General features: G+C 37.8%; 1 protein-coding gene across 1 annotated transcript in view; it reads left to right on the top strand.

The window, feature by feature from the left end:
- The window catches only part of IMPG1 (interphotoreceptor matrix proteoglycan 1), a 114,816-nt gene that overhangs the window by 13,373 nt on the left and 79,449 nt on the right, over window positions 1–21,994 (top strand). The window contains exons 2-6 of the mRNA XM_054568626.1: window positions 11,180–11,413; window positions 15,570–15,736; window positions 16,005–16,033; window positions 19,801–19,865; window positions 20,441–20,520. Coding sequence (XP_054424601.1) covers window positions 11,180–11,413; window positions 15,570–15,736; window positions 16,005–16,033; window positions 19,801–19,865; window positions 20,441–20,520 — 575 coding nt within the window. The remainder of the gene's footprint in view (window positions 1–11,179; window positions 11,414–15,569; window positions 15,737–16,004; window positions 16,034–19,800; window positions 19,866–20,440; window positions 20,521–21,994) is intronic.

Here is a 21,994-nt window from a genome sequence, read left to right as displayed (position 1 = left end):
AGGTTTCAGGTGTACAATTCTACAACACATCATCTGTGCACTGTATCGCACATTCACCAGCCCAAGTCAAGTCTTCGTTCATCACCATTTACCCCACCTATACACTCCTCTTCTTAGCCTCATGCCAACCTCCCCCCACCCCCCAGCAGTCACCACACTGTTATCTGTGTCCATGAAGTTTTTCTCTTTTGTTTTTACTTTTTTGCTCAATTCCTCCATACCTCCCACCCCCTCCTTTTCAACAGCTGTCAGCTTGCTCTCTATCTGTCAGTCTGTCTCTATTTTGTTAACATATTTTGTTCATTAGATTCATTGTCAGGCATTTGTTCATATGAAATCATATGATACTTGTCTTTCTCTGACTGTTTTATTTCACGTAGCATAATGTCAAGTGAAATAAACCAGTCCATCCATGCTGTCACAAAGGGTAAGATTTCCATCTTTTTATGGCTAAGTAGTATTCCATTGTGTAAATGTAGCACAGCTTTTTAATCCACTCATTTATTGATGGACACTTGGGCTGCTTCCAAATCTTGGCTATTGTAAATAATGCTGCAATAAACATAGGGGTGCACATACTCTTTCAAATTAGTGTTTTGGGTTTCTTTGGATAAACTCCCGGAAGCGGAATAGCTGGATCATAAGGCAATTCCATTTTTAATTTTTCTAATGTAACTCCATACTGTTTTCCACGGTGGCTGCACTGGTCTGTATTCCCACCAACAGTGCACTAGGGTTTGCTTATCTCCTTGCCAGCATTTGTTGTTTGTTGATTTAGTAATGAAAGCCATTCTGACAGACTGGAGTTGATTTCTCATTGTGGTTTTAATTTGCATTTCTCCGATGATTAGTGAGGTTGAGCATCTTTTCACATGTCTATTGGCCACCTGTATGTCCTCTTTGGAGAAGTGTCTATTCAGGTCCTTTGCCCATTGTTTAATTAGATTGTTTGTGTTTTTGTATTGAGTCTTATAAGTTCTTTATAAATTTTTGATATTAATCCTTTATCACATGTATCATTAGTGAATATGTTCTCCCATTCTGTGAGTTGTCTTTTTATTTTTTTGATGGTTTCTTTTGCCACGCAAAAGCTTTTCAGTTTGATGTCGTCCCATTTCTTTATTTTTGTTCATTTGTTTCTCTTGCCTGAGGAGATATATCAAAAAAAATATATTCCTATAAGAAATATCCAAGATTTTACTGCCTATGTTTTCTTCTAGGATTTTTTTGGTTTCAAGTCTAACATTTAAGTCTTTTTAAATTTAATCTTTATTGTATTTTTTTCCATTGCCCTTTAGTCCCTTTGTACACCTCTCCCTCCAGCAATCACCACACTGTAAGTCTTTAATCCACTTTGAGTTTATTCTTGTGTGTGGTGTAAGAATGTTAGCCTACTTTCATTGTGTTGCACATATCTGTCCAATGTTCCCAACATCATTTATTAAATAGACTATCTTTACCCCATTGTATGTTTTTGCTTCTTTTGTCAAATATGAATTGACTAAAAGGCATGGGTTTATTTCTGGGCTTCCATTTGTTTTTTAAAACTGCTTTTTAGCTTATTTCCCTGTTACTCTGAAAACAGAACATAATGTACAGGCATTTTATTCCAGTAGATATGTCTACCCAGAAGGTATCTAGCCATGTAATATGAAAAATAAAGACATTTACTGAAGAAGATATAAGACACAAGAAACACTCTACATAGGACAATGACACCTCAGTCCCCTTCAAAGGAGGCACCTTGGGGGAACTCACACAGTTCCCCCTATTGCCATCAGCGGCCCCATCGTATTTTCCTGAATCTCATCAACAGTCTGAAATCTCTTCCCTTTCAAAAGTGGTTTTAGTTTTGCGAAAAGCCAGAAGTCACAGGGTGCCAAATCTGGGATGAATGGGAGCTGAGTCACCTGGGTGATTTGATGTTTCACCAAAAAACGATGCATGAGACGTGATTTGTAAGTAGGTGCATTGTCGTGATGAGGCTGCCAATCACCAGTTGCCCATAGCTGTGGACTTCTCAATCATCTGAATAGTTTCTGCAGAGGAATGTTTAAGCTTAATGCAAAATTTGATGCAGATTCGTTGCTCTACTCCCTCAGTCATTTTGAATGCAACAGCCACACAGTACACATGCTCACTCAATGGCATCTCCTGCTCCCATTGACTTGTACAGTGAACTTGTCATTGTTCATACATGTGCACTCCAGTCCACTCTCCTTGGCTGCCAAGTTACACCTATGTCCTGCAAACCATTCTTGTTTTATGAACAACTGTTGGACTTTTTCCAGACAGACCTCATATATTCATTATTTGTATATGTCCTCCCTGTGCTTGAAAACAAAATATATTTTATATTTAATATAAACATACATTTTCATTTTATAATATACCATATATTCATTACCTCAGGTTCGATCATGTTTCAATAATCCTCATTGATTTTTATCTGCTTGTTCTATCAATCACCAAGAAAGATCTCTTAAAATCTACCTGCTGTAATAGTTGATTTTACTTTATTATTCTGTCAACATTTGCTTTATATATTTTGAGGTTTGTTTTTAAATACATGAAATTATAACTCGTCACATCTTTCTGGTAACTTTTATTTTTTATCATTATGATATTTCTGTCTTCTTCTTTGTAACGTTTTCTGAGAAATAAGGAATTTCATCCACTTGTGTGCTAGAACTGGCCCATACTAACCTACAGGATTCATTTGCACAATATCTTCTCAACTCATTGTTCAATAATATCACATTAGTGACTTGAAGTCAGCCAGGTAGGGGTAGTAACACATGGAAATTGGCAAATGCTCCAGAACAGGCCTTCTCATCCATTCACAAGAGTTGGTTATTAAACATTTACCAGCAGACCTCTGACTTTATTTTATAGTAATATAACTATATCAATTTTCCTGTGATTAGTATTTGCATATTATAACTTTTTCCATCCTTTTAATTCACCTCTATATCTTTGTATTTAGATGCATCTATTAAAACAACATATAGTGGTATCTTTTTTTTTAATGCAGTCTGACAATCTTTATCTTTTAATAGTAGCACTTCTTTTTGTTTTGTTTTTAATGTGCCCCGAATATTACATGGGACATCTTATACTAAACAAATTATTAATTGTTTATCAGAAATTCAAATTGAACTGGAGGTTCAATATTTTATTTGCTAAATGAGGCAATCCTGTTTCTTTCTTATTCCTAGCCCTAAATAGAAAGGTACTAGTTTGTAGTAACAGCTACCAATGTTCCAGGCCTTCCACAAAAGTCATAACATCTATCTTCTCATTTAATCTTAAAACAAAACTATATACCATGTAAACATTAATGTAAATTATGGTGCAGAGTCATTGTTACACCCTTTTTTAGATTAGAAATGTGAAGTATATAGAGATGATTTGCCAAGCTCGGGAAGTGGCTTAGGAAGGCAGAGCTATCTGAGTGTAACTTCAGCCCCACGGGTACTCAAAGTGAACCTTAACTTTCTTCTCTGCATGAACTGGTATAGGTCCTTATGCATCAGAAAGTTTAACAGGCAGAGATTTGCAGGCACTCCTGTGTAGTCTGCTCCAATTCTGCTCGGCGTAAGTAGTTAAAATACCATTTATGTGGCAATATTGCACCAATGTTATACATGTAATTCTCTTTATTCAGAACTGCCAACGTATTCCAAGATCAATTTTACATGAGAGCGCTAAAACTACAGAGTAGTTTATTTCACTGTTTATAATATTAGAATCGCGGACAGCAAAAAAGATCCAGAAAGTAAAGGTGTTGGGCTAAATTAGAATGGATTCTGATATGAGTACTTAAGGATCTAACAAAATAAATATGCCCCAGATATATAGCACCCCTAGGAGTGATAGGAAGAAACATACCCCATGTTAAAGCAACCCGGCACAGCTGCAACCAGAAGAACAGGGGCACATCTCATTAATGTGTCCCATCAGCAAATCCATATTCCTGTCCCCTGATATTTCCTCAGTGTACCCCCATCTTCTAAGTTGTAAACCCATCTTCTGAGTTTGTGGGGGGGAAATCTCTGGGTAGGTCTCTGAATTCTTGCTACTTGTCTAAGCACCCTCTTCCAAACAGACCACAGACTGACTCTGCCTCTGGCCTGTGAATGACCTGGTACAATTCCATCATAACCTTTTGGTTTCCATGTCATTCCACCTTTGTGTCAAGCCAGGCTATAAAAACGCTCTGCAAACTGTAATATCCCATACATTTGTGAGGTACAATTACAACTCATTGTCTCAGATTTACTTGTAAAATTCCATTCTGAATTTCTTTTCCATAACCTGAGTATTTATATAAACCACATTTTTAAATATATGAAGGTGGTGCTAAAAAAAAAATACACACCATGGGTTAAAAACTGAGACGCAGAAGCAATGAAAAAGGTTAGTAGAATTTCAGTTACTGTAAGGATGAGATGATTAAAAGTGGCTCAAGGAGGCTGGTCCTACATGTATACAGAGAAGGTAGCTGCCCAACCACGATGATTTGAGGGGCCCTTAAAAAATCCAGCTGCTGGAGAAAGCATTGGTTTCTCTTTGTCAACTCCTGAAAACAAGCCTTAGCTAAGCAGGCCAGCAACTTGAACATAATTGTTTTCATTCTGTTTCACATCCTGTTTTCTTCAACCTGACCTCAGCACTAAACCAACCCGACTCACCATTTTTTTTTTTTCCAAAGTAATATACTTTACAGTTAATCACAGCTTATAGAAATATCCTGCTCTTCTAACTTTCAAGACTGCCTTATTTAGGGAAGAAAGGATTTTGCTGATTTTGCTTATGTATTCATGTGAAAAGCATCTACAATCCTTAACATTTTAAACTTTTCTGCTAAAATTCTCAAGTAAATTTAGCACTCCATGAAGCAGCAACAGTGTTGATCCTGTGGTTTCTCGCAACCTCTGACCCAGTGCTGCATACCTGGAGGGCCCTTGAGAGTCAAGGGCATTCCCATGGCTCTGGAATCACCCTAGAAAGAGCACTTCTGCACTGGCCTCCGGCAGTGAGTTGGGCTCCAGCCAAGAGGCTGCATTCTGACCATGTCTGAGAACTTCCAGCTGCCCCATGATAAGCTCCTTAATTGTGTTTCTCTTATTTCTCAAGACAGAGAAAGACCACTTATCTTCAAGAACACCCCTCCCCTTCTCAATATACCCTCTTCTGTCCCCACCAAGAAGATGGAAGTTAGCACATATTTCTGTTCTGCATGCAGGCAAAGACAGGGCCCCGCTGCTCTCCTGCCTCCCCACTCCCTGACACTTGCCAGCACACCACTCTCTCAGAGCGCTACCCACTCTGGGCACAAAAGAGATGATCCCCTTCTTTTTCTCTACATCTCTCTTCAGCTTAGTGTAGTTCCTACCCACTCAGCAACATGCATATGTCATCAGCAAAATTTCTCAGCATCTTACCTATAAATTTGGTTCTTCCTCTTTATTTTTATAGTGCAAGGAGGTAGAAGAGGGACTTAATACATATGTAGATAGAGAGAGTAGAAAACAGGAGTTAGCAGTTTTATTTCTTACAATGGTTTTCCAACATTTTAGCCCTCCCCTTTCTGATATATTAAGTCTATTAATCGCTAATTTTTGCAATGAGAGGAAAGATAATGCAACTGCTCTAATTCTTCAAGAGAGGGGAACCCTGATTTCCACCCTTATTAGAGAGTGGTGCTGCTGAACAAATACCAGCTTGGGAGGTAAGGAAAGCTGCAATGGCATCCAAGTTTCAAAAGCTTCAGGGTGGACAATGATGCAGCGGCCACCCCATGCATCATTGATAGTCCATCGTTTCTACGCTAACGATTGTGAGAGATTATTCTCTTCATATTCTGTGACAGAAAATCACTGGAAGTTTCCTTAATTTCTATGATTCTCTTTTCTGTTATTTATTCCAATACTTTCCCTGGAATAGACATACATTGTGCAAGTTTATCAGGAATTGCACGTAGGAAGAGAGGTGGGAAAGCAAAGTATGGCAGCTCCTATGCTCATACAGAAAAGAGTGAGCTTAAAGATCTGTGCAATTTTCTGGGACAGCATTAAATAAGATATTCAGTATATCTTCAAAGTTGTTGAAGCTATATTCAGATATGATAAGCATGATGTACGTTTAGTCACCTTTGCTCTGTGGAGAAAAATTTTCAGGTGTGTAATTGAGCATTTCTACTATGTGGGGCTGGAACAGATACAATAGATCACAAACTAGCTGAGCATTTACATGAAGGCCACAACCCCTCACTCTTTTTGGGTAAGGTTGGGAAGTTTATGCAAGGTTAAGTGATTTTTTTTCAAAACTTTCATTTATTGATTTGGTACTGAAATGTTATCCACTTTCTCTCTATAGAGTTCTGTTTATCAAAAGGAGATTTTTGTTCTGTGTTAATTCCGGTAACTTTTGTCTCTACTGTTAATTTACTCATTAAGATAGTACAGCCTTTTCCCTTGGGAAAAAATAATGGGTTCACTAAGTGCTTATACCAGGGGCTGTTGCTTTCATAACAGTGCTTCTGGGAAAGCCCCATGCTCCTTTTGCTATTGTCTGTTATTTTTGCTCTACATATATAGTAATCCTATATTATAAGCCTGCAGAGTTAGAAAACATTCCTCTAGAAGAAAGAGTTTGGTGAGGAATAGTCCAAACAGATTAGCAAGGATCCGCTTTAATATGTAATCAAGTAAGAAACGAATTCTTGGGCAAGGCTGAGCCCTGAAATGGAAACTTTGTAAGCAGCCTATGACTGGAAGCTAACTTGGATGCAGAAAGGATGAAAATACAGTCTTTAGAGATACAGCTGGGAGATGGTGTGAACTGTAATGGCTTCCCGGATATCAGTCAACATCAAGCCTACATGGCCACCACCCTTGAACCTAAAGTGGAAAAGGTATTTTGATAGAAGGGCTAGCCTTCATGTTAGCGAGTAGACTGCTTAGGCAACGCATAAGCAACCTAACTTTAAGACAATAAATGAAGGGTCAAAAGCCCAGTATTTCAGAGCTGAAACTCCACCCTTGGCCAGATTTAACTTCTTCTTAGGATAAAGTAATGCTTGTATTCAGTAGTTTAATCCAGCCATTTCATTAATTTCCCCTTCTACAGAAGTGGAAATTTCCAAACTTACCATAGCTATGTGGCATTGCAGGATCTGGGTCAGCTCCAAGATAGAGTGGCTAAAGAAATTTAATTTAAACCATTAGTGTTGTCCACTTTCCTTAGCCTGCTGCAAGCTGCCCTGCCCGTGTACATGTAATCCTTCTTCCTGCCCACCTAAATGTTTTCCGCCTGCCAGGCCTTTCATGAGAACCGCCCAAATCAATGGGAGTCTATCCCACCATGCCAAGTCTCAGCCCTTCCTCAGAAGCTCTGTTTAGCTGCAAAATCACCACCCTCACCACCACACCCATCAACAAATGTCAATGCTCAACGTGTACAATTCCAAACTCAAAGATGTGATAATTGGAGTTATATTGTCCAACACTAAGTTTTCAGTATATTATGTGTTAGATAGCGACACCTTCTGGCAAAGCTTTACATTTGCATGTTAACTGCACCAGGATCTGTGAGCATATTGGAATCAAAATAAAAAAGAATAAACGAAACAAGAGGAGAGAATGAAGGGAAGAAATGTTGGTAGCTTTGTCTCTGCTAACAGAGGAATCCTCACATGTATAGGATTTTGTTTTAGGAAAGAAGATAAATACAGAGCTTTCAAAAAGTTTTGCTGGGTAAATAGAAAATGTGTCAATAGCTGGAAGGGAAGTCGTGTCAACAGAGAATCTTTTAAACAGAATGGAAAAATAACAGCATGTCTGTAAGCTGATAGGAATAATCCAGTAGAAAGAAGAAAAATAATGATGCAGGTGACTGAAAGGAGAGTTTCTGGAAGAATGTCCTTGAGCGGTAAACAAGGCCAGGATCCAGTGCAGAAGTAAAGGCATTGGCCTTACCTGTGAGCACAGGCTGCTCCTCAAATAGCCACAGGAGGAGAAGCAGAGAATTTGAGCACACATGCAGCCAGTGAGCAGATGCAATACTGGAAATTTGTAAAATTCACTCTGGTTCCTCTTGTCCTCAATAAAATTTGAAGCAAGGTTATCAGCTGAGAGTGAGAATTGGCAAGAAATGCAGAAAACCAGAGAAAAGTTGTGTGCAGTTCTCCAAGAGAGTGTGAAACTCAGTGGACCAGGGAAATGTAGTGTAGTATCATTTAAGAATCATAAATTTAAAATGAGCCTGCTGGTTGGAATTTTTCTCCAGCCACGTTCAGCTACTAGGGTGCCAGCGTATAGTAGGCAAAGGGTTGGATTTCATGATGGTTATGATTTTGCCTATCAAGTACAGTAATTAAGGGGCCACGGAGTTGAGGGCTTATCATCCTAAAAAGCCAGGTAGTATTAATATTCTCTCCCATTGATGCCCATGTTTTTAATTGGTTGTATTTTTATTTATTTACTCTTGGACATAGCGAAAGATTCTGGGGATGCTGACTTACTAAAATATACTTGATGCCTACACCATCTCTTTTCTGTTCTTTTGGTTTTTATTCAGAAAGGAATTTTGTCATTTCACTTAAGATATTATCTTTAATAAGACGGCTGTGTCCAAAGCCTCTGATATCAGATACTGTAGAAGGCAGTAGAAATTTAAAAGGGAGGTTGTAATAATGTAGGTGCACAGGACATATGAAACTATTTTTCATGGTCTAATTTTTTTTTAATGAATCTCACTTATATACTGTAAAAAAAAGCATTACTATTTCCACAGGCCTTTTTCATTTATTCATGTAATGAATATGTACTGCACATTCGTCATGTACAAAACATTGTGCTAGCTAGGTAAGCACCAAATGGCTTGGGAGAGGGCAGGATTAAAATAACAAGGTATTTGCAGTCTAAAAGTTGTGTTTGCAAATACAAAGATATTTACAGCCTAAAGGGGTATACTCCTGTGCAAGTACTGCAAGTTCCATCACATTTGTTCATCAAATTTACCATGATGTACCTACCATACCAGGCCTGAAACATAGCAGACATGTATGAATATATTGAATCAGTAAATAGAGATAGGAGCCATGCTAGAGAAGTAGGATAAAGCAATGAATGAAGTCTGAACGTGGGATCTGAGGAAGCTTAAAAGAAATGGAGAGAAGGCTTAGAAGCTGGCCCTTGAAGGAAAAGTTGAAGCCCAGCAAATAAGAAAGGATGAGTAGAGCCTTCAAGTATGAAATAACAAACAAGCACAAGACAGAAGGAGCACAGTTTCAAAGCACAGGAAGACTTGGGGCATGCACAGTCTGGCCTATGGACAGAAGAACAATATCAGGGAACAGCATATTAGAAGAGTGATGCCAGGAAGTGAATGTGCGGATTATCAGATAAAGGAGTTCTGGTTGAACACTTACACTGTGCCTAACACAGTGTTAAGTGCTGCACATGCACTAACCCATTTAATATCATGGGAACCTGTTAGAGAGGCATCATTATCCTCCATTTCACGGGTGATGAAACAGCACAGGGAGGTCAAGTATATCCAAGTTATACAGCTAGCTTAGTCGCAAAGCCAGTGCCCTAGGTCACACTGGCACAATTAAAACATTATAAATAGCTGCATGACCTATGATTTGTGTTGCTGCGACTTTTTTTCACAAATAATGAACATATTTAAGTTAAATTTAGAAAGTAAGCACCATGAATATTAGCTGTTTATCTATATTTAGAAGCTCTGACTAGTCAAATGTATTGATTTCTATTTTTATCTTTTCCTCATTCAATGATATTACTATTTCCCAGAACTGTTGGCTTAAGGATTGTTTTCCTGATGATTAATCTACAGTAATAGAATACATTTGTATTTAGTTTTATCCAAATTTATACTCTATTTAACTAAAATTTTCTAATATCCTTGAACTCTGAAAAAGGTAGGGTTTTGTTTTGTTTTGTATTGTTTTTCTGAAATCATTTTGCCTTTTCATCCCTTTCTAACTTGAACTTTATCCAGAAATGGCAGCCAACTCATCACCACACAGGCTATACTCATGTTTTGTCATCACCTAAGAGACATGTTTCTGCCTCAAAAATTTTCCCAATCTTCTATTAAATATGCTCCTTTTTATAGCAAGTCTTTCAATTACCAATTTATTCTCATTAAACTTTTACCTCTGTAAGTCACATGCTTATGGTCCCAAGGAGCCATAGTGAGTGGTCCCAACTCTTCACCAAGAATTCCTTTCTTAAATGATGCAATGGATAAAAGGACAGAGATTGAGTGGGAGAGGCAGACTTGAGATGTGACGACACTGTTAACATGTCCTAACACCTCTAACCCTCAGTACCCTACTGTGTTTTACCTGTATAGTAGAGGTTTTGTAAGAATGATATAATACATATGAAAAAATTCAAAACAAGAAAGTGCTCACTGAATATAAGTTATTAGTCTAGCAAGTTAAAAATGAAGTCTAGACCTAATCCTAACAGACAGAGCAAAACCGGCAGGAAGAACTGGCTTGGGGAATTAAATCCTCTGCCAGCCTCCTCTCTTTGCCTGTCCCTTCATCTTTTTTCTCACCACTCTGCATAAAATAAGCATGCCCTGTAAATGTGACTCTAAGATATGGTATGGCTCTAACTCACTTTCGTCCAGATTGACACCCTCTGAGCTCCACTCATATGGACATCTCAGGACTGCCACTAATAGGCAAGAAGGTTGTTTTGTTGCATTTTCCCCCCTAGGTTTTCAGAAGCCTCCACTTTATCATCAAGAGTATACCTCTGGGTGCCACAATGCTATATCATTCCCTGCTTGAATTACAACGTTCATCAAAAGAACTATCTCTCGGGAGGCTTGAGTGCTAAGCGGGGAGTGATTTTTAGAGAGATGTGTGGGAAATGGTTTCAATATTTGGCAGTTCCTAAAGGTAGGATGATTTGAGATGCTGGAGTGTTTTTTTAATATTTGATCAGCTGATAATATTCACTTATTTCTGAAAATGCCTTGTCATTGGAATATTACATCGGGCAGTTGCACAAAAGTGGAACTTTTATAAACTAGAGGATTATAATTTTTAGTTTATTCCATTCATTTATCATGTTTCGTATATATCACATAAGTATGTATGTTCACTAGGAAATCAATCTTTCTTTTACAGATCTCTCCATTAAAATGGGTCATTCTGAAACTAAAGACATAGACAACACCCCAAGAATTGAACCAGCTGAAAATACTGCAAAAATGTACAAAGTGTCAATCATGAGACAAATATTCGACGGGACAAAACATCGAACAAAAAGATCAGCGTTTTTCCCAGCTGGGGTTAAGGTCTGTCCACAGGAATCCGCAAAACAGATTTTAGCCAGTCTTCAAGCTTATTATAGATTGAGAGGTAAGGAAAGAGATAAAACTGGTTTGGCCTTTCATTCTTTTCATGCTTTCCCTTTTATTCATCTATAGGTCATACTCAGCCCAAAACTTCCAGTCTCTCATTTAGTGACAAGAGTTATAAAAATCAGCCAACTAATCTGAGATTAATGAAAAATAAACATTCAAAACAATGACAGGTATTGTCTCTTACATTTTATAATAATATCTTGTGCAATACAGAACCTTTTGAGCATTTGACAAGTCACCAGGGAAGTCTTGTCATCAGAGTTTTATGTCCTTTATTTTTGCCAAAGTCCAATATTGAATTTTAATGTTGTTATTATGAAGCACAGGATGACTGCAACATCAGGAATCTAAACAAGGTGATTTATGACTTAAGATTTTATTTTTCAAAAGCACCATCACAATCCAGATACTCTCTCCCTCCTTGATAAGCTGAAGTTGTTTATTGCTGACTTGGCAAAACTTCTGAAGCTTGGAAACCTGGAGACACATCCAAGTGCAGAAAAATCACAAATTAACAGGGTTACCAAGATACAATACAGGGTGTGAATGGGATTTACAGTACAATTACTGTGATTTCCAGTGGAGGTAGAGTGCAGCTTTTAGCCCCAGAACAGCATCACAGAATTCTTACAGCATCCCTGGGGGTCATTTTGGATTTCAATTATACCGCAGCCACCAGTGGCTGCCCTTGTCATTCACTTACCACAGATGAAAGAATTTTCATGGCTTAATCTTTTAAGGAAAAAAAAAAAATCTTTAGTTGCTGCTATTTAATTCCCCAGATCGCTCCAAATAATGCAGAGTGTCTTATCAAGCCGAGGCCTAAACTCAATTCATCTTACATGTGAAAGTTGAGGAGGTTTACTGATTTCTACCTTGATCATACTAGATGTCTGCTTTCACCCCAAAAATCAGTCTTGCTGATCTATTTCAAGCCCATTGTCTAGAGAAAACTGGTCCAATTCTAGCTGATGGGGTGTTTGTTGCACATTATGGTGACTGAAAAGCATTTCATGATACTAACATCCCAAAGAGTTCTTGAGTATTTACATCTGGAACATGTGCAAGGGTTGAGCTAATCTGAGGAGTTTTACTGGGCTTTGGAGCCATAATTAACTAACAGTATCAAAAATATCAAGCCTTATGTTCTTCATACGTCTCATTGTTTTGTAGATTTTATGTAGAAGTAAAGAGATACTGGCTTTCTGATAGAAGCCACACCCACAGAGAAATGACTAGTACTGGACATTAATCAGAAAAAAGACTCTAATAATAGAAAATCAAGTGCACCAAATTAAATTCTGAGATCCTAGCACAGCACCTGTGCATAACTAGTTCTCATTAAATGCTTTTTGATGAACACAGAAAGCAAATGGGCCTTTGGGACTGCAAAGAAAAGAAAGTGAAGTGTAAATTATTTATTTTGAATGTGCCCACATGTTGATCCAGTAATGACATGTGTAAATTCCATTTTATTTGTTCATGGATGGAAGTAAAAACATGTCGTATTTTCATCCCGTCGAATATGAACACACTATTGCTAACTATTCTCATGTACCTTATCATCCTTTATGGCATTCACAAACAGGATTCATTACAAGTATTTGGAGAAAAGACTATTGCTGCAACCAAATTTTTAGCTCTGAATTTTATTATTAGCTCTTTATTTTTTATTAGGTTTGCCACTTTCATTCTTGCTTCCCTGGATGAATCAAACAACTGTTGTTCTCCCCGCAGCAATGACAGTCCATTATCTTTATGGCTGCCCCTGGGTGATATGAAATTTCACTATTCATCAACATGGGTTTCTTAAGTCTAACAAATTCAGTTCATAAGGAAACTAGAAATAAGACCCAGTTATAAAGCAGTGTTTCTTTGACAGAGTAACCATAGCTTATTTTACAAAATTATCTGTTGACATCCTTCAAACCTAGGGGAGAAAGCTCCTGCATTCCTCAAATCGAATTAATTATTTCTTTTCCCAATGCTTAAAGCAACACAAGTGAAAATGGTCTGAGCTTCATGGTAGGATCATACACATGCTCATCCCACAGCATAGATGCAGAACATAGAGGCAGAAATCTGCTGGTGTCCTGGGGGGACCCTGTGCTCCTGCCCAGGTAAACATCCTCTTTTGGGACTGCCTCCCTTCAAACCATTCGCCCCCCTGTCTCTGCCTCTGTCTCCCTTCCTCCTTTCCTCTACATGTCTCCTTCTCTCTCTCTCTTTCTTTCTCCCAATCCCAATAACAAAAGCTAGATATCTCCTTCACATTAACACATGGCTTAGAAAAAGTTAAAGATGGAGGGAGTCCTAATTCTTGCTCCTCCAAATGTTGTCCACAGAACAGCAGCATCACCATCATCTAACTTTTAGATGCATTTCACCTCACTTTTTTTTTCATTTAGTTTCCTAAAATAATTTTTAAACCCTGCACACCTTTGCATACTTTTCGGTTGACATATAAAGTTTTATGTTAAATTTAAATACTTTGATAAGATATTAACTTTTGGTGAGCTGTAAATCTTGATATTGAAAATGAAACAAGAATTAGAGCAGTCACATGTTTCCAGCGGACTCTACCGCAGCCACTCAATCCTTTCCATCCAATAGTCGAAACAAATACATGAAGGAACTCAACAGTAGGAAACAGCACATGGTTCCTTTTTCTCCATACATTCACATTTCCATTCTACTTCTCACTTCCGAGTCTTACCTTAATGGAATTTATTTTAAACTTGCAAGCGTGTTATTGGTTGCTCTAAAATAGTCTCAGTAACAAAAATATGTATATAAGTTGAAATTGTATTTTTTTATTTCTTTCCTGTTACTTTATGTGTTCAAAGACATTTCTTCCAGATTCAGTTGCATTTATAATTAATTGTAATATATAATTGATTAAAACAAGTAGATATAAACTTGACAAATAATTTAAGTCATTATCAACAGATAGATATAAGACCAAATACAGGTTTTGTGGGTACTAATGATTATAAACACAAAATTAGGAACAAGGCTTTGGAAGAGGCCAGTTTAAATGAAGGTCTCAAGCTTAAGCTGCATCAGCTTCTGCCTCTGGACAGATGGGGCTGCTTTGTTCATGTACCATTACTTCCTATTCATATTATTTATTGCTATATTAAGACAGGATTTAGCATCAATTTTATACTTACTCTTTTACCTAGTTTCACTTACATGCTGAGAAAACTTGTTACATGAATAAGTAGATGGGAACAGAGGGAATTTTGTTGTAGTAATATCCGTATTCTTTAAGTTCCCTTTGCGTTATATGCTAACAATCATATCATGAGCTGTCATCATTATTTTTAATGATCTATCAGCTGTCTACTCCATTAGGACTCCTAATGTTTTAAAAGCAAAGAAGCAGAAAGCACCCTAATTACAAAAATCCACCCTAAATTCAGTTGCTCTCTTAACCTCAAGGCTCTTGTTTCAAACCATCCCTTGGCACGGCAACCTAGGGGAACTGAGCCACTGCGGGGTTAGGGAGAAGTGAACAGGGGAAGAAGGATGGCCACAGGAAAAGTGAAGAAGAAGACGCGTGCCCTTAAGCAGACCAATGTTAGAAAAGCATAATAGTAAAGCTGGACTCTAGAAGCTGATTCTATTTAAACTGTTTCTGTGCGTGTTTATCCCTTGGAAAGTGTTTAGATACAGCTAGTACCTATGCCCAGTTTGAAGACTACAAGGCCCTACAATCTCTGTGTTCCTCTCTCCACATCTTTCCATCTTCATCCTCTGTTACTCTCACTCTCTGTTACTCTGACCACACTGACCTCCTTGCTCCTCCTTCAATGCTTGTAGCGTTCTCTAACTTTGGGGGCTTTTCCCAAACTTCCACTTTATAAGGAAGCTTTCTTCAACCACCCTATTTTAAATTGCAGTCTTTATCTCTTTCTCTCTCTCTCTCTCTCTCTCTCTCTCTCTCTCTCTCATATTCCTTATCTTCCTTCTTTTATTTTTCTCCATAGCACATATAGGTGCTCAATAAACAGTTTTCAAAGGAATTAACTTCTATAGGCCATAAGTTAGTGTGTCAGTGGCAGGAGCCATGAGAGAGCTCTCCACATCATAAGCTGTGCTTGTGTTGGGAGATGGGGATCTCCTATTCTAATGGCGCTGCATTGCAGTGTGTCAGGAAGCAGTGTGGGAAGCGTATCGGATCTTTCTGGATCGCATCCCTGACACAGGGGAGTACCAGGACTGGGTCAGCATCTGCCAGCAGGAGACTTTCTGCCTCTTTGACATTGGGAAAAATTTCAGCAACTCCCAGGAGCACCTGGATCTTCTTCAGCAGGTGAGCCTAAACACTGTATGTTTGGCACACGGCCCAAATAGCTCCCCGACCTCCTGCCCCTGCCCCTTTTGGCCTTGGTTTCCACAGCATCAGGGTTGGCTGAAGAAATGCTTGGAAATATCTGATAAGGACAACAGGAATTTTATACTTGCAAAATAACATTGTACATAAGGGTTGAGGTGAAGTTCAAGGGAAAAGGGAATGAAAATAGACTTTAGCTCTTCAGTTGACATTATCTCATGGCAAAATTACTTTTCTATTTCTGCAGAGAATAAAACAGAGTAACTTCCCTAAGAGGTAAGTACCCAAAATAGAGTGCTGCATGCTCTTGACTTTTGAAAGTTAACATAATGGAGTGAGACTCAGCTATTGTACCTTTATGATATTATCTCAGCCACTGAGATCTGTGTAGGTTATTCTGACACAAAATTTATACTAATATTGTGCTAAACATAAAGGAATATATAAAAGGGAAATGGTCAGACCTTATAGATTTTGATATATATTTTTACTATGCTATCAAAGTATGTGATAAGTATCTAATGTGTATTTTCATTTATAAGATAAAGAGCAATTAAAATAGTTCGATTTTTAGAATGTATGATAAATTATTAGTTACATCAGGAAAATATTTACTACAACAAACAAGAAACCTGAATTCTTGTTTGGTATTCCATAAAAATGTTAGTATTTCTCATACTAGGTTATTGAAGCACTGAGCTATATACTCAACAAGAACTGAATATCAAACAAGAAAATCAAAATGTTAAAAAAAAAGAAAGAAAATGAGTACATTAGATAAAATGATTAAAGGAGATGTCACTGCCAAATTCTAACCTCACAAATTACATACATTTTATAACATTTAGAAGTCAAAATCTGAAGATGATAATAATATAAGGAGAGACACAAATTTGGCCATATGAATAACTTGTAATTCTTTTTAATGCTTTTCACATTTGCTCCTTTATTTCCCTTTGCCAACAATCTGGTCCAGAACCTTACTAATTTACACTGTGAAAAAAATGTCAAATCTGATCTCCCTAATAGATAGCACTGGCTCTAACCTCTTTCCCACCTTAACTTTTATAATTGCTACAGAACTAATATATCTGGAAAATTCCTTTTCTTATACTGAACGCTATTCAATGCCTTTCAAAAGATGCGCACATCTTCCTCTTGCCCTTCTGAATATCTGCTCCCCACACTTCCTCATGCACTATGTGCAGCAGCCTGGGTGGGGATGGAAGCCCTGGCATTCTGTGCCCTCTGACTTTCAGCTAGGGCCAGCCAATGGGGAGCAGAATATCAAAAGGAAGGGGGAGAATGGAATGAGGTAAGCAAATTTATCAACTTCCCTCGCCCCCAACTTGTCAAGTCTTTGAAGTCTTCAAGGGCTGCTGGGGTCCTTCAATTTCAGCTCAGTTCCTGTCAAGCAGCCCCCCTCCACAGGACCTTCTCCGTCTCTAGTTTATGGTAACTGCTCAGCCCTCACCCTTCCTGCCGGAGGAGTGCTCTTAGCGGCACTGTTAACGGCCCTGGGGTCTGCATGCTCACTTGTGGCTGCTCTTAGACTCTTCCCACAATTTTGCAAGTAATCCTTTTAGTAAACTTGGCCCAAAGTTTGAGTGAGCCAACAGTTTGCTGCCAGGACCTTCACCGAGGCAGAGCCCAAACTAATTAATCAAGGTCCTCAGCCCCTGAACTTTCCAACTTTGTCATTCATTACCCATGATCTCACTGCTGCTACCCTACCACTCCTTCAGGGCACAGACCACACCCTACTCCTCCCAGACTCTGATCCCAAGTCTTTTTATCTCGCCTGCAAGAACCTGCCTTCTCCACTCCATCTCTCCAAATCCTACTCTCCTTTCTAGCTCCAAATAGAGTCCCGCCTCCCCAATATGTCTTAACCACCTATCTGAGTCTGCAGTATCTCTTCCTGCTTTGGATTTTGTGTTCTGTTTGTCATTTACATTTTTAACACCTCCTTTCTTTACCCTGTTTCCCTGTGGGAGTAAACACCTTCAGGGCAGGAACTGTTTTATATTTCTCTATGAACTGCTGCAGAATGAGCAAAGTCCTCATTTATTTATAATATATAATAGTCCTCAATATGTCTATCTAGCTATACTTTCATGAATTTTTAAAAGTTATTGCCAGAAGAAATAAGGTAACTTAGGAAAATATTAGGGGTAGACAGAGTATTAACATTGTTCACAAGACACAGAGTTATTGACCCCTCTGACTTAAGTATAGGATAACACTTACTGACTCCTACATTTTCCAGAAAGAAAATGAAAAAGAAAGCAGAGGCCATTCATAAGAAAAAAATTCAACAGAATTACCAAGTCTTGATATAAAAATATTAAAAATTACAGGAAACAATTATTCAAGCTAGAAAAAAAAGAAAAGAAATAGAATCATTCCATCTTCTATGCCTGCCAGCATCACTAGGGAGAAAAAAGGAACAAGAGACAAACATTTTACATTATCTATGGTTACCAAGTTATTGGGTTTGTTTTTTTTTTTAAAGAAAGAAAGAGGAAAGGAAGAAACTCTTGTACTTCCAACCAAGAAGAAAAAACAGGAAGTTTTCTCACTTAACTAGATCATCAATCTGCCCATTTCAAATGACCTTAAAATAAAAGTCAGCTGGGAAGACGCCAGCAGCCCAGCTTCCCAAACTGTAGCTCCTTAGTGATGGCCTAGATTGTGAACATAGTGGCCAAACAGCACCTTCACAAAGTAGACTGTTGACTTGTAACTAATGCAATAGCCAGAATTTTAATAACTACTCTTTTTGGTAGTTTATTTTTTACAACAAGGTAAAACAAGGATACCAAAGTTATAACAGGGAGAAAGAGACCTCACTATAAACAAAGATCTATAAAAGAAAAAAATTGTCTAAATTACAAATGCTATATTGTTGCTATAATGAGAGGTTTGCTAAATATTACCTCCATAAAAACTATTAAACACATAGCATAATGCCAGCAAAAACAAACAAGAATAGCTAATTCCAAATTCCACTATAAAGCTTGAGTTCAATTTAGCCTGCATGCACCAATATAGTCATTTAAGTTTACAACTAACATCCATTCTGATTGATTAGAGCCCATGCTGGGCTGATTGATATATTTTGTACATTACCCCTATTAGCACTTTGACAGAATGTGGTAAAAATATGTCCAGTTGGCTATGGCCAATCTGTATGAATCTACAACAGAGCACCTAACAATTCCTTTGGTCTTCCATCATCATGAGCCACAGAAAATTGGATCAAATATATTGGTCAACCATGACTATTTTATGCAAACACAGACACAATCCTTTGAGACCTAATAGTTTATGGTAACAAATCTTATAGTGAGGTTCAAAAAATATCACTACTGCTATTTCTTTCTAAATAAAGCTTGCTAGAATAGGCCAACATTATATGCAAACAACTCCATAACCATGACCTTGGAATAGGTCACTCCTTGACACTGTGAACCTACCCACAACTTCTTGGCTGGTTACCATTGCATGCAATGGCTATGTCCAGAATAGAGATTTAATATACCTGTATTATCCAGAAATCTCTCTCTCTCCCATTACTGTAACCACAGGAGTTGCTTTATTAGATAAACTTAATGACTCTCTGAATTTACAGGCTTGAGGGTCTGAGATTTTAGCAAGAATATTCAGTCATAGATCATCAGGTTATCAATTATCTTTGATGTCAAGGGCACAGTTTAAGCACAAGGGACTATAAAATATCAATCCCCAAAATCACCTTTGCTACTAGGGAAATGTTCCCCCAGGACCACATAAGAAGCCAAGAAGCTTATGAAAAGCCCTGGAGTCAAACATAACTGTCTTGGGGAGTGGGGTGAATTTTTCTTCAATGAAAATGTATTAGAAGATTTCTTCTATAATGGAAAAAATAGGTAAACCAGTTTTAAAGTATACTTTTTCTCTAATTTTTAGTTCTATTTAATATAGGCTAATTGAAATGCATTCCCCTATTGTCATCAAGCTCTCTTTCACCGCTGCTTCTTTCTTTTCTATTTTGCTAATAGAAAAGATGAGATATCCACAGAGGAGATATTAGGAGAGCTTGGTGAAATCCCTGTGTTTTCAACAGGTAAGCTTAGATCACATTTCAGCTGCTTCTGAACCATAATTCAAATCACTAGGAAAGTATGTTATTTAAAAGGCAATCCTTAATTGAAATTGAAAAATTTATAATGTACTTTCTCAAAACTAACTTATATCTCTAACTTTATAAAATAATTTAAAGTTATTATATAAAACTTGAAAAATCTACAAAAGAATAAAAGTGACCAAATTGCCCATTATCCTACAACTTGGAGGAAATCATTACCAATATTTTCTAACAAACAAATTCAAGATAAACATCTGTCTATGTATCCTTTATATAGTCACCAAGAGAAAAATTAACCAGGTCTCATTAGGCAACAATAGCATGTAATTGTAACATATCTAAGAGAGCACCAAACTTCACCCTAGAAAGGAAGAATAATGAATCGAACTGGGAACAATGGTATTAGTTATATTTTGCTCAAGAACATATTTATGCAATCTTAAAATTTAAATGGATTCCAGAACAACAGAAAAAGCATATAAAATTTTTAACTTGTTCTACTGTAAACTTCTCTAATCTCATTTTTGTGCTTGTTATTTTTCAAATCTCCACAGATGTTGCCAAGGTCTCGCTTGGGCCCTTCCCTTTTACTCCTGATGACACACTCCTCAGCGACACCGAGATGCCTACAATAGTAAGACGTTCTGAGAGTCAATCCAGCTTCCCACATGCCTTTTTCTTTTTATTAGTGAAATAAAATAAAAGAATAGATGAATTGGCCATTCAGTATTATTAGTGCTGCATTTTTATCATTCCAGTAAAGAGTCAGTGACTTTATTTTTTTAGTATTTTCACTTCTTCCCAGGGAGTAAAAACAGATCGAAAACTAGAGACAAGATGGAAGGAAGAAGCAATTAAACTATAAACTCCAAGAATGCAGGGCCTCTTCTTCCCCCGTACTTAACAGAACATTATATACAGCAGGTGCTCACCAAAGTTTAGAATGAATGAATGAATCAATCAATCAATCAGGTTCTTCCTCCACTGAAGTCTAATCTCATGCTGACAACTAGGGTAGAAGTTGTGTTCTCAGTCATGTTCAGTATGAATAGGTCAGATAAACATCAAAATGATTTAATACTGCATATCAAGTGAGGAAAAATAAAAACAGTGTTCACAGATGAAGAGGAGCACTGGCAACTGCTCTGAATGGAAAGGCATGCAGAATGAAGGAATTGTTATAGAAGTTAACATTGGTTACCGAAAAAGGGGGGACATTTTTCTCCTCCAAAAAGCTTTGAGCCAGACCATCAGGGTTGAAGTAGGAAACAGCCTCCTTACCCATGAGCGGCATCATGGCAGCACAAGGTAGGCAGCAGACTCTAAAGGGACAGTAGTAGTATATGCGTGACAAGCCAGGACCTGGATCCGCTCACTACTACGCTGCCACAGCAACCTGATCTACCATCCCCTGTGGTCTGTGAGGCTTCTCTAGCCCTCTCCTCTGCCTGTGAACCGCCCTCTAAGACATAGGTCAAAACACAGATGGTGCGGGCAGGAAGTTCAGTCTCACCAGCTCCACATGAAAATTCAGGGGTGAGAACCCGGCTGGTCACTCTCTGCCTGGTCTTTAGGCCAGATGGCCACAGAACCGGTGGGACTGTGCTCATGAACAAAGAATAAAAACGTTTTATTTTTCTCAAAAATAATATTCTGTCAACAGTGAAAATTGCTATTGAAAAAATTATTGAGATTAAACATATTTACTATAAAATTTCTAAGTCAGGCTACAGTTTGCCTTGGCTTTTCTCACATTACCTATGTCCCATCTTTTCAATACTTAATATAAGTCCTTCATTCTGCAATAAATATCGCCTGAATATTTTATTTCACACTCATGGCATCCTCCTCTTAAGATCCTTTTTACCAAATGCATCTATTACTTATTCTTTCATTCAGCAAACATTTAACTAAAATTTGCTAGAAGATCCTGAAAGAGCAAGACACAGTTCCTAGTCTTAACAAATTTATAATGCAAATAAGTACAACAAAACAGTCTAAGTGCTGTGAGTCATGATGGCAGATGTCCAGTGGTCTAGGACAAATAATAGGCCGGTTAGGTTGCAAAGGATGTGATCCTGAGTCATGTATATTCACTGAGGGTTTTA

The sequence above is a fragment of the Pteronotus mesoamericanus genome, unplaced genomic scaffold, assembly GCF_021234165.1.
Source record: "Pteronotus mesoamericanus isolate MK-2021 breed Mesoamerican mustached bat unplaced genomic scaffold, CSHL_Meso_final contig_20, whole genome shotgun sequence".
In the NCBI taxonomy this organism is placed as follows: Eukaryota; Metazoa; Chordata; class Mammalia; order Chiroptera; family Mormoopidae; genus Pteronotus; species Pteronotus mesoamericanus.
This window is presented reverse-complemented; position numbering and strand designations above follow the sequence as displayed.